This window comes from Aplysia californica, unplaced genomic scaffold, assembly GCF_000002075.1.
Source record: "Aplysia californica isolate F4 #8 unplaced genomic scaffold, AplCal3.0 scaffold00610, whole genome shotgun sequence".
Classification (NCBI taxonomy): Eukaryota; Metazoa; Mollusca; class Gastropoda; order Aplysiida; family Aplysiidae; genus Aplysia; species Aplysia californica.
The window spans coordinates 429,419-446,695 of NW_004797880.1; the positions used below are offsets into that span (position 1 = coordinate 429,419).

Consider the following 17,277-nt stretch of genomic DNA (forward strand, 5'->3'; position numbering starts at 1 on the left):
TTATTCTACTCTGTTTGCCATTTAAAAATAACCGGCTTTCTGCTCTGAGGGTGATCATAGGGTGCCACTGGTAAGAACAACTTCTATTCTTTTCCCTTTTTTAAAATCTCTGTAGTCTTTGCTTTTTTTCAAACACTGATTGATCATGATTAGTTTATGGAACTGCTTCTTTTAACTCCAAACTGTGGGTGGTTGGTTGGTGCTCTGGTGTGGTCTGCTTCTTCTTTCCTATCAAACGTCTGTCGTCCTTATCTCCCCTTCTTCTTTCCTATCAAACGTCTATCGTCCTTATCTCCCCTTCTTCTTTCCTATCAAACGTCTATCGTCCTTATCTCCCCTTCTTTTTTATGTTTGTTACTCTCTTGTAACATCTCTAATCTTCGGCACTTATGTATGACCTTATTGTGTTGCAAGCGGCGAAAAACCCCTTCTAAAACTAAACTAACTCCAAACTTACCCTGACAGCTCAGTGTTTGTCTTTTGTCTTCCCAGGAACTTCACGCAGCAGCTCCAGCGTATCTCCAACGACGCCGGCATGCCCATCATGGGCCAGCCCTGTTTCTGCAAGTACGCCTCGGGGCCGGACCAGGTGGAGCCCATGTTCCGCTACCTCAAGAACACCTACCAGGGCCTGCAGCTCATCGTGGTGGTGCTGCCGGGCAAGACGCCAGTCTATGGTCAGTTTCTCTTTGGTATTGTTGTTTAATTGTGTTAACTATTTGTCCCAAATCAGATATCTGGTGTTTGTTGTAGCACGCCCCCACCCCATCCCCAGGCAGTGCCACTGACTGAAATGTTTGTAGGCCATTCCCAAAGGGGGGATATTAAAATGTTTTTTGCGCAGTAGAATTGTAAGTGGGCTGATTTTTCAATGTCATGCTCAAACTATGCCGGAACAACATAGGGGGAACTACTGCTTTTTCTTTCCTCATCCTTACTATCATCATCTTTCCTCGACTTGTTTTGTATGTTTGTCACTCTCTTGTGAACTGCTATTTCCGGGGTGCCTTGATAGTCGAAGCAGACTTTGTGCTGTTGAGGCTAGAGAGGTGAGCAGAGTAAGCCTGATTCCCTGTTTGGACTTCACTGTTGACAGCCACCCCTTGGCGCTCATATGACCTTATGCAGTTGCGGGCGCTGTAAAATCTTACTAAAACAAACAACTTCCAAATCAGATATCCTGTGTCTGATGTTGAGGATAGGCTTCTTGCTGTCATACTCTGAAGACGTGAGTTTGCTTCTAGTGTGGGGAGGTTTTTAAAAAATGAGAACTCCATTTGCCTGCTGGGATGGTGTATTCCACTTAGTCTGGGTCGATCCTGAAAAGGAGGGTCGAAGCAGCCAGCCTTTTAAGTGATCTAAATCAGGCATATCAAACTCGGGTTTCTCAAGAGTCTTCACACTGCCAGTATTTTCCCATGACAACTAATTGAAATAAATTAATATAACCTGCTGCAAAAGATATTTAGATAAAACAATATATTTTGGTAAGTGATTTTTGTTTGCATTGCCCCAAAATCGCGCTTTTTCCTTCTGTTCTCAGCCGAAGTGAAACGTGTGGGCGACATCTGTTTTGGTCTTGCCACGCAGTGTGCCCAGGCCAAGAACGTGAACAAAACCACTCCCCAGCTCCTGTCCAATCTCTGCCTTAAGATCAACGTGAAGCTGGGAGGTGTGAATAGCATCCTGCTGCCCAGTATCAGGTGAGGACAACTTTCTTGGGACTTGTTTTTTTGTTTTTTTCCCCCTTCTTCTTTTTTTGGGTTTTTTTTTTGGGTGAAGCAAAACTAATTATTTTACTATGTTTCCTGCGGAATTTGTGCTTTCTTGAAAGTTTACATAAAGACTGGCATTTATATTTTTTGGCTGGTTATTCGGAGATGTTCTAGTGTAGTTTGCGCCTCTGTTTCTTTTTATAGTTAACATTTTTATGTACATTTTCCAAAAAAATGTGTTGATGTCATTTTGATTTATTGTAGTGTCTGGTGTAGTGGTTAGGCACTTTACAATTGCAGACAGTTCAATTCCTGTGTGGAGAGGATTTTTATAGAATATTTTGGTCTTTCTGCTGGGTAATATCCCTCTCAACGTAGGTTGGCCATAGGTTGGCCCTGACATGCTGGGTCGAAGCCAGCAGTCAGAATGATCTAAATCGTTTCAGTGCGGATGTAAAACACCTACTTTAAAAATCTTAAACATTCCCATTAATGTATTTGGCTTTGGCATCCTGTATGTTTCTAGTATGGTTGTGGGTGGTTTGGGGGGTTGCTCTGGTGTGGTTTGCTCTTTCTTTCCTATCAAAGATCTGTTGTTCTTATCTCCCCTCCTTCTTTTTTGAGTTTGTTAACTCTTTTGAAACATGTCTATTTTATCTTTGGCACTTATATGACGGTATTGTGTTGCAAGTGCTGTAAAACACTTACTAAAACTACTGTTTTCAAGCCGTAAGTACCAGTTTTTTTGTGTTCAAATGTAAGTGATGACTGGGTCTGTGTGATTTTCATAGGCTAATATATCAACTATTGCTATTACGATCGTATAGTTTTGCTTTTATTATTTTTTTAATCAGTTAACAGGCTGCAGGAGTCTTTTTTTTTTTACTGGTCTTTACTCTGTCATTACTTTTCCCCTCAGGCCTCATGTGTTTAGAGAGCCCATCATATTCCTTGGTGCCGATGTGACCCACCCACCTGCAGGCGACACACTCAAGCCTTCCATTGCTGCCGTAAGTACATGTAGATGCTCATAGAGAGAATATATGAATTTGTTTATTAACTTTGATTTTAGATGTGATTTTGTGATATGGAATTGTGTTTTACTATTTAAAAAAAAGATTTTTTCATTAGATGTAGAGGTGGAATTCAGGTTTCCAAAATGGTTTTACGAGTCATGATAGTTTTTTCTGTTGTGGATGGAGGCTACTGTGGGTTTGCAATCTTTTGCTTTTGTAGGTTTTCTATTCTTTTTTCAATGACTATAATGACTAAGGTATCTGTGAGGACTCTTGGGGGGGTCCCATTTTCTGAAAACTTTAGATTCTTGTTTCTGCCCTGAATATGGGGGCTCTTTTTTTCCTTTTCTTTTTCCAAAAATGCTGGATAACTGTTTCTATCCTGAATACACCCTCCCCAACACACAAACACACACACTCACTCTCTTTTCTTCTGACAGTATGCCTACTCAAACTATGAAATAAACCAGGTACTTGCACACAAGATTCAAGTCCATTACCTCTTGTAAAAGTGAACGTGGGGTTTTGGCGGGTGCTCTGGTGTGGTTTGCTCCTTCTTTCCTGTCAAACATCTATCGTCCTGATCTCTCCTCCTTCTTTTTTATGTTTGTTACTCTCTTCTAACACCTCTGATCTTCGGCACTTATATGACCTTATTGTGTTGCAAGTTCCGTTAAACTCTTGCTAAAAAATTAAAGTAAAAGTGAACCATAGATCACCCACTGTCCGTTTCCCCTCCACAGGTGGTAGGTAGTATGGACGCTCACCCCAGTCGCTACTCGGCAACGGTTCGGGTCCAAGAGCACCGGCAGGAGATCATTCGTGACCTGGCCACCATGGTTAAGGATCTGCTCATTCAGTTCTATCGCTCCACTAGCTTCAAGCCCACCCGCATCATCTTCTACCGTGACGGGGTCAGTGAGGGACAGTTCCAGACGGTGAGTGATGACTGCCTGTTTTATTATAGTGAGTCACAACGCGATGGAATCAAGCGCTCGTCAATTTTTTGGCATATGGAGTTACTGATATCATCTTAAAGCTTGTTCTTTTGTCTTGCTTTCAATGTAAAAGGTACCCATCTATCTTCAATAGAATTCTCTTATGCTCTGATTCTTATACATTTTGCTTGGTCCTTCTCCCCTATCAGATATTTATTGTTTCTTCTCCTCCTTTTTTGTGTGTTTGTTACTCTCTTGTAACATCTCCAATCTGTGGCACTAATATGACATAACTGTGTTACAAGTGCTGTAAAAGGCTCATTAAAACTTAAACTTGGGCTCTAATGGGTGAAGTCAGTGGAGGTCTTCAGAATGTTTAAAAACTGGTTAACTTTGGGGATGGAGTGGGGGTGTGGATACCAAGGTGGATAAATTTTCAGTGTGCGTAATTCAGTTAGTAGGGGGTGGTTGGATGGTCCCCAATTTTTCTGTTCTCATTTATTTCTGTCATCTTTGTTTTCTCCTAACTTCTTCTTTATTATGTAATAAAATGCTTCTTTTCGTTAAGGATCCGTACTTATGTTTCTGTGTATATATCCTCTATTCCCTTCACCCCCCCTCTCCCCCCTTGTAATAAAAATCAGGTACTGGGACACGAACTCCGCGCAGTCCGTGAAGCCTGTATGAAGCTGGAGGTGGAGTACCAGCCGGGCATCACCTTCATCGTGGTCCAGAAGCGCCACCACACGCGGCTGTTCTGCGCCGACCGCAGGGACCAGACGGGCCGCAGCGGCAACATTCCCGCCGGCACCACAGTAGACCAGGGCATCACGCACCCCACCGAGTTTGATTTCTACCTGTGCTCACATGCTGGTATACAGGTACCCGAACCATGTTTCAATAGAAGCGTCTATGTCAAAAAGTGAACTACTTTTAGTTGGTTTTATTTGTTATTTTTGTTAAGTTCGAATTGACAACTGGATACAAGAAATGCTTTTTTTGCTGTCTGTCTTTTTGGAGTCTTGAACTCAGTCATTGGCTTATGTGGTATGTCCTGAAGCAAAAATTAGGTTTCCCCGTACACTTAATGACCTTTTATTGTATTGGTTTGCTTCTCTTTACTCATACAAACTTTTCATTGTTATACATTACTCGGAATTAACAGCAAAAAAGTAGTCACGTTTTCACTATCAGCGCAAATATAGACTTATCACTGTTATGTGCCTCTGTGAATTAATGGCAAAGAACTGATTTATATTTCTCCCCCACTCCCACCCCACCAAACATACACACACGCACACACACACACTCCACCCCTCAAAACACATGTACACACACACACACTCACACTCACGCACTACACAGGGCACCAGCCGGCCTTCGCACTACCACGTGCTGTGGGATGACAACCGCTTCAACGCGGATGAGCTCCAGATCCTGACGTACCAGCTGTGCCACACCTACGTGCGCTGTACGCGCTCAGTCTCCATCCCCGCCCCGGCCTATTACGCCCACCTGGTGGCCTTCCGGGCGCGCTACCACCTGGTGGAGAAGGAGCACGACAGGTGGGTACATGGCGGGTGCTGCTCGCGGCAGCCGCAGCGGCAGCAGTTCTTCCGTTTTAAGTCTTGGGGCTTGTCTTCCTTCCCCCTTCCCCCTTCTCCTCCCCACCCCCACCCCACCCCCCAGTGCTTCTGCACTGTTCTTACAACAGCACACACAAGGAAACCCAGTGTTTTACGTCTGTTTGTGTTGTTCTTACTTTTGTTCTCTTCCTGGAAAGATTTTTACATCAGCAGGTTGTTATATATAGAATTCAGGTAAATATAGTGTCCATTGAAATTTACTCCCCATTTTTTACCACAACCACCACCACCACACACACCAACAAACCCCCCCCCACCCTGAGTTCAATCCTGTCAAATTGAGCCCTTCTGATTAGTCTCAGGCACATTAAGCGTTAATACTTATTTGGCATGGTTATTTTTCAGCCATCGTTTCGTGTTATTTTTTAAACTTGGAAGCTGTAGCTCAAAGAAAAAGGCATTTGCTTAGGAAAAGCAGTGGTCATATTTCTATTTTTAAAGTCTCTTGTGTTTTGGAGGGTTTCTTTTCCCATTTTAAAAAAACAGGAAACATAGTTCAATGGAAAAGGTTTTGTTAATTAATGAATAGCAGAATTTTTCATATTTTCATTTTAAAGGTCTCTTGTTTTTTTTAAAGATATTAAGTCATATAAAGGTGGAAATTTTGATCCCTTGTGGGTTAACTGTTAGTGGACTTCAGTTTCACTATGCATTTTAGTTTAGAAGTGCACATTTGTAAAGTCTTTTCCCGCATCTGAAAATAACCATGAATATTTTGTGGGACTGGAACATTCAAAGTTTGTTTCGCTTCCAACATCCCTGTTGTTCTCTCAGTCCTACGTTTGCCCACCCCTTTCCTCTTTGTCCAAATGAGTGTGTGGTCTTTCCTGCCCCAGTGTGATTTCAATTTTGCTTCTGAGCAGGTAGAGTTATTCTGTCTGGCACATTACGTTTGTTAATGAGATATTTCTTTTATTCAGCTAGAGGAACATTTAGAGAATCATTTAAATGATTATGAGATTGAAGAAGAAAAGTGTCATGTTTTTTGGCTAATTTTTATCTTTACTTCTATCCGTTGCTTGTCCTAAACTGATTGCGAAATATGACTTGAGATGTTTTGTTAATAGCAGATGCCAAGGGAATTTTCAGTATTCATGTCCGTTTTTATTTTAGAATTATTATTTTTTTTAAAATTACTATATATGGGTAAGATCTTCTCTTGTTTTTGCTTTCTGACTTCTTTTTCCACATCTCTGTCCTAGTTTTTACTTGACCTATTAGTATCACGAATTATTTAATACTCTGAATTTATTCCTTACTGTCATGGCATTTGCCGGCAAGCATTTGTCTCAAGGTTGCATCTTCTAGTCATCTTTTTCGGTAGCTCTTTCATCTTCATTTTGAGTAGCTCTATCATCTTCATCTGTCACTGATGGTTGATGAGTGAAGTGATGTGGTCAGTTCCTTGAGCTTGGGTTTTTTTTCCAACTGTAATTAGTATCCTTGAATTGTACGACTTATCGCATCAACTTGCAGTAACGTGCAGTGCCGTTACTCCGAGATCCGACTTTTTTCTCGTTTCTCTTTCGGTTCGTTTGTCTTGTACACTCATTCTTCCTCAGCCGCTCAGATTGGTTTAGAGCTTGTTGGTGTAGTTGCTTAGTCGTAGGGAACACTTTCATTTACAAGTCGTGTAAATCAGCACATTGTACTAAACGGCTTTGTAGAGCTTTGAGTGTGGTAGTCTGCTTTCTGTGTTGTCCTGGGGTGGCTATGTTGTCTTAGACCAGGGTCTCGTGTTGCTATAACGTTGACGACCCTGACTTGCAAGAATTTGATGTGTAAACTGTGTTTGTGGATGACAGCTGTGTTTTGTTTTGGAGTAGAATGCCATTTCACCTGTCGAATGTTCAGAATGGTAGTCACATAATTAATGATTGTAATTGTTTTTAGCCCTCATAGACACAATTTGGACCGTTTGGAAGATGTACTGTTGTTTTTTTTTACCCTGCCATACTTGGGCTGACGAAGTCTTTGTGTGGGATACAATTTCCTGCCGAAAGTGTGGGAAAACTCGATAAAATGTTTTCCTTTAGTGGAAGTCTTTTGTGCTGTAAATATTTGGTTTTTATGCGTACTTTTTGAATTGTATGAATAATGCAAACCACTCCTCTGTATTATCTGTAGTTCTATCCGAAGGTAGGATGTTTAGTTCCTTTTTTGATCCTTGTAACCTTTTCAGACTTGATGCATTCATTTTCCTGACTCTGACACAGTTCCAGCACCCTCACACCCTAGTTTTATTATTGTCCTTAAATCAGTGTTTGCCAACCTGAGCGATATTGCCCACAAGTAGGGGATTTGGTAACTTTGGTGGGCGATGGGGATCACCAGCTGGATGGTGACAAGTATGATGTAGTGACCTGCTCAGAAGGTAGATGTGGGCACTGGTTATAATAAGGTTGACAAGCACTGTCCTAAAATGCATGCTGTTCATCGGCACCAGCACAGAACTCCAGAGATGTTTTATGGAATTCTTAAAGGAGCATCAGTGGGTTTTTAGAAAGACACAAAAGAGGGTTGGTTGCAAGAAGATACAAATAGCCTGAAGGAAAAATGGAAAGTATGCTAGATGAGAATCTGTATTCCCATAACAGAAGTAATGAAAATCGGGAGAAATCCAGGCCTTTTGTTGAACTTCACCATTGACAGGACACAACTCAAACAGAGAGGATTTTATGTACCTTGGGCAGCATATGTACACATGACAAAAGGTTGGATAGGGAAACTTCAAATGAAAATGAGGACCCCAAAAAAAGCAAATGCAGTAACCTACCAGTTGTCACTATTATGCACCCATAAACACCTTCTGATGGAAGTAAAAAAGACGACAACTTATCAACAGTATATTCCTTCCATGCATGGGGTGGGGGTTTGATATATTTGATTTTAAGTAAGTGTAACAAATTGCAGGAAAAAAGAGCCTGGAGATTCTGACTAATACCGAACCCACCTTAATTATAAGTTAAAATTAATTTTTTTTTCTTCCTGCGTTATCCTAACAAGGTCTATGGGTGCGTTTGGGTCACCCATAACTGCTTAATGTTAAAACAAACATTAATGATTTCAATTTCAATTCTATCATTTTCCTGTTTTCAGGTTCTCAGGCCGTTCATTCTTATTTCCGTCACTCATTTATTATTAATTCTTCTTTTAAAAAAAAGACTTTGTAACAATGTAGGTATTTTTATGCAATCGTTGACATAGTTTAGGACATTTTTTAGGCAGGCTTCAACTCTGCCTGTCAGGGCTAACCCGGGCTGAGAGGGATGCAACGTCTCAACAGAAAGACGAAACAACTCAACAAAAGTCCTCCCCACATAGGGATCGTACTTGAGTTTTCTGTGTATGAGGACAAAGGGCCCGAACCCGAACACCACTGATGCCTCACTAGACCCTTCCGCCTTCCTTTCTTTTAATTGAACTGATAACCAAAGTAAATAGAACAAGACAAGTAAAGAGTTACTAACAGTACAAATAAGGCTGTACTCTAGGCAAGGACAGCGGGGGGGGGGGGCTAAAGTCAAAATTGTCCACGGTGGCCACCGATTGTTGGAACAGAATATGTGATTGTTACAAACAGATAGGTGTCTTGGACAGTGTTTTGATAAGATTTAACAAACACGAGGGGGAAGTGGCTGTTTGTTCAGGCAATTGTCTAGGGGACAGGTGGCCATTAGATCGGATTCAACTGTCAATGCTTCTCTCGTGGAGCCATTCAAAAATGGGGCTGAGGAATTGAAATGTAGGTTCAATTTAGAAAGATGTAGGTTTTTGTTTAATTTGCATCTTGAGGTAAACAAGAAAAGTGTGAGCCAGTCATATCTGCACCGTCGCTTTTGCATCCCACTTCACATGTTGATGACTGAAATATAAGATTGCCTTCTGCGTCATTACTCTCTGGTGTAAAACTTCTATAGTCACATTATATTTACCCATCTCTCTGGCTTTCCCTCTATTTACGCGTTGCGTTTGTATTTCCTTTCACTTTGTTTACTGGTTAATTTGTAATGCAGTGGTTATCCTTGCTATGCACAGGGTTTTCCTTTCCTCTCTAAGTCACAAAGAAGTAAGTTTTTCGGTATACCGAACTTGAGGTCAGTGTGATATGCAATGCATTTCTGTCCTCTCTAAGCCCGACAGAAAAGGTCTTGATGCAACTATGATGCACACTTGTGTATGTTTATTTGTTTTTGTTTGGTCGATGCTGTTGGTTAAAAGCTTTCAGTGTGTAAAGTCTCATTTTGACACAGGGTAGGACAAAAAGCAGTATGATGTATTTGGCAAGTATCCAATATTGAGTCTGCTGGCAGGTCCATATTTGAGGCCTCTGCACAGTGGAGTAAGAGGGTCCCCTTTGCCTTGCCTCCAGCAGTCATCTGCTCTCAACTTCATGTCAAGAAATGAGAGGCACTTTTTTAATTATCGAAATGCAGCTATCGGTTGGTCATAACTTCCGATGTGGAACGGGTTTTGAGCAGTTGCGGAATTTGACAAAAATGATGTGGCATTCCTTTTCAGCCTGATTTTCCAGGGACAGTCTTGTTACAGATTTAAAAAGTGGAATTTGAGATGTTTTTCAAGCTTGGCAGTGTGACTGGTCTGAGGGTTGGCTTGATATTTATGCACATCGCCATAATTCCCAAACCATGTCACATTTCCTCTTCACACAGAGGTGTATTCACACCACCCATGCTCACGCATTCATATTCACACACATACACACACACACATGCGCGCGCGCGCACACACATGCGTAAATCCACACATATGCCCACATGCTTACACTTTCACTCACATGCACACACACTCATGTACACATACTTGAACACAAATGTGTGTACATTGTTTGTCTAAGAAGTGAAAGAATAGCTGTGGTAGGATATATATATATATACTATATATATATATATATATATATATATATATATATATATATATATATATATATATATATAATTAGCACACATAACATCCACCATATAAGAATTATTTGCTTTCATTGGTAGGGGGCATGAAATGTTTGAGAAAAGCGCAAAATGTTAAAGTGTAGCTGTTGTTTTTTTCACTGATTTTGATTAGACTGTACTTAGTTGTATTCTAAGAATGATTTTTAAAAATTATGAACAACTTAATGCGAAGACTGTATTTAGTTTTATTCTAAGACTGATTTTTTTTATTATGAACAGCTTAATGCTAAGAGACAAGTAGACAAATATGGGGAGATGAAAGCAATAAATAATTCTAGGCAGTGTAAGGTTCTCCTAACTGTTTGATAAGTACATTTTAAAATAATCTAGTAAAAAAAGAACTGTGCTTACTATATATACACACACAATTCAATATCAAATTTTGCCACATTCTCTCTGATTGTTCTTTCTTCTGTGAATTAACCCTTAGACTGTTATTATTGTATGTTGGAAAGGCATTAACCCATCCATGTTCTTCGTTCTTTGTGCTCGGCCAGGGTTTAAGGTCCCCCGCTTTGGACGCATTGTTTGAGTCTAGGAAAATTGGTGGGGGAGATGGGGGTAAAAACAAATCGGTATAAAACTAGCCAATGAAAATGTGTAGCTTTGATGCATCGTGGCCTGACCACAGCTTTCTCGGATGACAAGTTGTTTTTGTTATTTAATTTAATTTAATTTTTTTTAAATCTTTAGTTACTGCAGCGTTTTGCATGATTCTATCCAGTACACTGTGTAGAGAAGCTTGGCAAAGATATTTAAATTGTGACATGATGGGGGGCTTTTTCCCCCTTTTTAACGCTATGAGCGAAAACGGCAGCTTTATTTTTCATCGTTTTCTTACTATGTTGTTGCTTTATTGCTTTGTTATTTTTTTAAAGGTATTTTGTCTTGCAGGTACTAAACTAACAGTCGTTATTTTGTTGTGTTGAAAAGTAGTTTATAGAAAGTTTTTGGTTTTGTTTATTTTCCTTTTCAGAGAGGGAAGTAAAAAGGAGCAAAAAATTATTTTCATGTAGTCTTCAGGGTATTGTAAGCTTTGGTCTAAAAGTTTGCGGAGAGTTAAAACTCTCAGCTTTTAATCAGCTGTGCCTTTTTTTTCTGAGACAAAGAATGATTTAAAGGATCAGCAGAGGAAGATATTTTGAGTAGTGTACTTGCCATTGCCATTGGAATATTTGTCTCATTCCTAATTATTATTGTTTTCAGTATTTACTATTATTATTATTATTACATCGTTGTTGCTGTTGCTATTATTATGATTCTTCTTCTTATTAATAATATTATTCTATTTATTATTTTGATTACTTATTTTGTTGTTTTTCAAGGATTTGAACAGGATATCGTTATTCTGAAGGAGAATGAGATATTCACCGCAACATTAGGATAGTAAATAGCTTATTCAAACGTATATCTCGTTAATCCTTGAAATTCAGGGATAGGAAAGGGACAAAAATACCCTTTTCTCCATTGCAAAATTTCAGCTGTTAGTACGAATTATCCTGTGTTCACATGTAAGTATGTGGACCGTGTTGTTAGTTATGTTTGATAGTTGAAACTGAAGTCATTGTCCGAGAGAATTGTAGGAGGCAATATGTTATAATAATCAGTGAGCTCAAATGCTCTTGTTTTATATACTAATGTAAACAGAAGCTGTACTGAATCTTTGTCTTTTATTGTTATTTATGAGTTCGTAGTGAGTTAGATTCAGATACTGTTGTTCTACAGAAGTTTAGATACTTTAAATTTAAAAAGAAAGAAAAAAGAGAAGAACTGGTTATAGTAGTGTTGTTTTGGATTCTGTGGTATTCAATGCATTATTGACAGGGATGACAGATTTGTATTGACCATTCTTAAAAAGAGCTTGTCACAAATATTCTCAGGACATGACTTGTTAACTGGTAGAGGGGAAGCTTGAAGTACAAAAATCAAAGTTCATGTCTGTATAAAATAATTTTTTAAGGTTGTTTTTTTTTTTAAAAATTGGAGTTGGGTTAGTAGAAAAGTTGGGTTTGTAATTTTATTTTCTTCTAAATTTAAAAGTAAAAAAGCAAAATGAGAATAGAATGAAATTTTAAAAACCCCAAGGCCAGCACAGTTCTTTGTGGTCTATCTTCCCATAGAACTGTGCCTGTTGGCGTGTAGACATGTGCCATTGTCTCACACTCTCACACCCACGTGTGTCTTCGTTTCTCTTGAGGGTGGGGGGTTCGGCCCCGCCCCTCTTCTAACGACTCTCACCCGACAGTGATGACTTTTTCTCCAGCGGCGAAGGCTCCCGCCACTCGGACAACAGCGAGGACCGCAACCCCTTGTACCTGGCCAGGGCGGTCACCGTGCACCAGGATACCTATCGCGTCATGTACTTTGCCTAGTTGGTAAGTGTCCTCTGTTTTTACTTTGCGAATGGACTTCCATACTCTAGCTAGTTGATAAGTGTTCTAGTTTTTTTTCTTCTCTCTTTTCACTGATTGACTATCTGTTACTTAGTGAGGAGTCCCTTGGTTATCTGTGTCGGTTGTTTTCTCTGTTCGTGTGTGTTGAGAGTCTTATGAGTGTGAGATAGTGTTTGTGTGTATGCGGAGTGTGAGATGTTGTTTGTATGTGTGTGTGTGTTTGATTAGGAGAGTTTTATGTGCTTGAAAGAGTGTGTGTTTGTGGGAGTTTGTGTGAATGTTTGTGTGAGTGAGTGATAGAGATAGAGGAAGGGGGGGGGGGGGGGGGGGAGTTTTCATGATAAGGAGGCCAATGAATGCCTGTTTCATGTTTACTTCCATGTATGTTGTGTGCATATGTAGACTTGGGACAGACGCAAGTATAATGAGGGGGGAAAATGTTTTATACGGTGTAAAGAAGAAGAGAAGATAGGGATGAAAAATGGACAGAAAGTAATGTTATAAATGTAGCCTTCACAGATATCTATACCTTTGGAACAATTTACTGTGTGTTTATGTCAGCTATCAGTCATTTAAGCGCTATATAAATGCTATTTATTATTATTATTATTAACTAAAACGTATGTGAAGCCAATTGTGGCTTTTGTCATTGAAGAAAACACTGAAAGTTTGTATGTGGAGTTTACAGTTCAGTTTTCTTTGAACACTCTTGTTTCATTCCAATGATACTGATTCCTGGTTATGCAGGGTGGTTGGCAGGTGCTTTTTCTGTAGTTCTCCTTCTTTTCTATCAAACATCTATCGTCCTGATCGCTCTTCTTTTTTTTTTGTGTTTGTTATTCTCTTGTAACACCTCAAATTTTGGGCCCTTTTATTACCTTATTATGTTGCAAGTGCCGTAAACTTTAACTTTGATAGGCGTAAACGATTCCTAACTAGCTCTGGATGGGTCATCTAGTGACTTTTTGAAAAGTCACTGTTCCCGTTTATAGATGAAGTGCTTACTATTCTCTGCAAATGTCAATTGAGGAAATAGATGCTTGTGGTTTTTGTTTGCTTTGAACTGTTTCTAAGTGCTTATCCTGCCGGATGTAGTTTAATCTTCCCAAACTTTTTCCTTCTGTTTTCAGGGGTGGGGGGGTTGAGCCCCAGTTAGGTCTGGCATTGTGTCCTGGGGAAAGTTTAAACGAATTTCCCATTTGGCTGATTCTGTTCGGAGACAAGCCGTTAAACTCAGAGGTCCTGCTTATTAAATAACCTAATATTACTAATGGAGTTGATATGGCAATAAACCTATACATTACACATCTTGAGGACACTGTTACTTCTGAGATTTGTGTAACCATCAACAGGTAACAATTTATCATAATTTTGTTTTTCACTTTGTAGGAAACTTTGAACATTGCTGCTTTGGACAGTTCAGACTTTGGAAGAAAGTGCATCCCCCCAGGGATAAAGACTTGTGGGAGTAGCTGTTGACATTTGTGAAAATGAAGGGAAGCGAATGAGTATGGATGTCATCGTCTCACCGAAGTGGACATCATTGAACAGACTGATGTCTTGTGTCCAAATGACTACTTCACTTGGATGTGTTTTTAGAGAGACACTCTGTGGTTGGTTTAGCCGAAGAATGACAAAATCTGCTTATGTTTTGATTTTGGAATGTATTTTTGTGAAGCAGTTTTTGTTTGTAAGACATTTGATTTTCTCTTCTTTTGGTCCAGCCAGTTTCTAGACACCTAGTGGAATGATACAGATCAAGGGTAAAATGGTACACAACGAAGTGGCTGGCATAAAGTGTGAGAAAGACTGTCTTTTATGATTGCTGTAGCTGATGCTGTAACGTTGTACACGTCTGTGTTTAGTGTCTAGCTGGGCTCCGTTTAGGAGGTGCAATTGTCCCTCACCGAAATCAAACTTCCAACTGCATCAGCATAAGGAAGATCTGGGGGAAAGGACAAGAAAGGGCAGCTGTGTTTTAGAAAAAGGACTACCTGAGTGAGGGGGAAATAATAAGGCATCACTCTGTTCCTGTGGAAAACTAGTCGTACATTTTATCACTATTTGTCTTTTGTACTCACCAAAACAAAACTTGAGACATGTTGATCATTGATATTTACTTTTTTTTTTTACCCTTTCTTTTTTTTTCTTTTTCATTGTGGTTGAATGTTTTATGATGTGAACACATTGCTATGCATTTGTACCACATCTCATCCAACTGTATTTTTGCTTCAGTTTAAAACAAAAATAAAAGCCTTGTTGTAGCTGATCTATGTCTGGTCGTTGTCAATGAAAGTCTACATAATGGATATTAGTCATGTCTTACAAGCAAATTGTGGGAGGGGGAAGGGATGTATGAATCTTGTAGTGGAAGTCAATTTGTACATTAAGTTCTCACATCTCTACACCCCCCCATCATCATATCCAGTTTGGCTCGCGGGAGGGGGTTGTTAGGTTACAAGTGTATGCTCAATAGCCAAAAGCTTTTTCACGAACTAGTTTACTGTGTCAAAGCAAGCCAGAGGTACTCTGTTGAATTCTTAAACCTGATTTTCTGTTTGTAAGTATGTATGTATGTATTTTAAGTACCGTAGTTACTCATGCCTAGGCATCTTGCTTTTTTAGAATGCCAGTGTGCGCCAAATACATGTCGATGATTGAGTGAAATCCGAGACTCTCTATGCTTATGAACAGAATCACAGTTCAACCGACATATCTCGTGGAAGCCTTACTAAAGTGTATCATGCAATATGAGTATTAGCTCCAGTAGTTCACATCTCAGTGGTTTCCTTTACAGTATTTCTTGTACATTTTAGATTGGTTTCGTTGTTCTCCTACACCTTTTGTTTATTTTTTTCTAACGTAATCCCAAGGATTATAATTGTCTGGTATGGCATAAGGCATGTACTTTTGGACCCACCTGATCTCCTGGGAGGGAGGGGGGGGATAATATGATATATATGATGATAATAAGCCTTGCAGCAATAAGCACTGTGCCCAGTTCGTTATCCTCCTTGCATAAAAAGACATGAGTTCGATTCCCATCACGGGATGATATTTTATTGAGTTTTGTTGTCTTTCTGCTAGGAAACACTGCCAAATGCATCCTAGGTTAGTATACAGGCCGTCTCCTAAATGACCTGAAGTTGCAATCCTTAACCCAATCCACATGTCATGTTTTACTATAGTATCCATACGACGTGGGAACTCTGTGCCCCCACTTTCCAAAGAGGAAATTTACTCATTAATCCGATCCGTACGCTTTGCGTAGCAGTCTGTCAAAATGATTTTTTGAGATAAGTATTCTAAAATGTGAAGAATACAAACCCTGGGGTACAAAATGACCCTAGGCGTACGGATAGAGTTAAGAAATCGGTTAATTGGTGTGTATAGCACAGCAGTGGCTTCGAATGACTTCCTAAATTCGCAAAATCATTTTGACACTTAAACTCATTGTCAGGTTCTGGGTGGCTAGTGGGTGCCACTGCTAAGTCCTTCTTTTCTCTTCCTCTTGTGTCTTTCCTATTTTTTTCGTGCGCAAAATGGTGTTTGTAGTGTAGATGTATTTCTCGTTACTGGAAACAGCCGGGCTAAAATAGTTCCTGTTAATAGCCCATACATTTCTATTGTCCATGATGGAAATAATCGGCTTCAAATTTGTATTGTGCGCTTCCGCCCTGTTAATGCTCAATGGACCTTATAGCAAATATTACATGAACTAATAAGCAAAAGTACCAAAGTAAACATGATCTCTCTCTCTCTCTCTTGCTTTCTTTCTTTCTCTCTCTCTCTCTCTCTCTCTCTCTCTCTCTCTCTCTCACACACACACACACACACACACACACACACACACACACACACACACACACACACACACACTCTCTCCCTCTCATGCTCACATGAGCCTGCACTCGCACATCCTTTCAAGCAAGTGATTGATAACCTAGTTTCATTCTCCCACCTTGAAGCTCGTTACCCTCCCACCTCGTGTTGGTGATAATAATCCTGTACAGTAGAACGCATTCCACAGAAACTCTTTTGCATGTGGACTGAAAGTATTTTCAATTGGTGGCTGGCATGCAGATACACTGTGAAATATTCATGACAATAGGAGGAATGTCTATCCTTCTCTTTACAATCTTCCTGGCGAAGAATTCTTTGTGGCATCAAAGTGGAGTTGTTCCTCTGAAACGACCTTTGTTTTGACCATCAATTGCTTTTTGATTGAAATATAAGATTTTTTCTTTTAGCGTGATTGGTAGTCTTTTCTTAGCTCCTTTTTTTTGTAAACCCTCAAATGCTATGTACCCCTTTTTCTCAACTGCTTCTCTTTAGCAGTGACAAATATCGCAGTACCTCAAATGACTGGTCAGTCAAGGGGAAAGAGGGGGTAATTTCTTTAGAGATGAATGCTGTATAGAGCCTATGCCCATAGAGGAGTACAGTCTTTGTGTGCACCTAGGCGCTAGGTTTCTATGCAGTTTCTTGGTGTTTCCTTGACAAGATCAGCAGGTCATATCATCAATAATAATAATAGATAGCATTTGTATAGCGCAAATCCCCGCTCAACAGCAAGCTCTATGTGCTTCTCAATCTATA

At 39.8% G+C, this 17,277-nt stretch overlaps 1 protein-coding gene across 7 annotated transcripts in view; it reads left to right on the forward strand.

The window, feature by feature from the left end:
- LOC101863465 (protein argonaute-2) overlaps positions 1 to 14,947 on the forward strand; it is a 47,932-nt gene extending 32,985 nt beyond the window's left edge. For 4 of the 7 annotated variants that reach the window (XM_005107530.3, XM_005107529.3, XM_035972199.1 and 1 more), the window contains 8 exons: positions 493 to 677; positions 1,544 to 1,703; positions 2,635 to 2,725; positions 3,475 to 3,669; positions 4,314 to 4,550; positions 5,035 to 5,234; positions 12,531 to 12,660; positions 14,068 to 14,947. In XM_005107530.3, coding sequence (XP_005107587.1) covers positions 493 to 677; positions 1,544 to 1,703; positions 2,635 to 2,725; positions 3,475 to 3,669; positions 4,314 to 4,550; positions 5,035 to 5,234; positions 12,531 to 12,657 — 1,195 coding nt within the window. In that variant the 3' untranslated portion in view covers positions 12,658 to 12,660; positions 14,068 to 14,947. Of the gene's footprint in view, positions 1 to 492; positions 678 to 1,543; positions 1,704 to 2,634; positions 2,726 to 3,474; positions 3,670 to 4,313; positions 4,551 to 5,034; positions 5,235 to 7,442; positions 7,455 to 12,530; positions 12,661 to 14,067 lie in introns of all 7 variants that reach the window. The other 3 variants (XM_005107532.3, XM_005107531.3, XM_013087613.2) reach the window with 2 other exon arrangements.
- Positions 14,948 to 17,277: the final 2,330 nt, after the last annotated feature.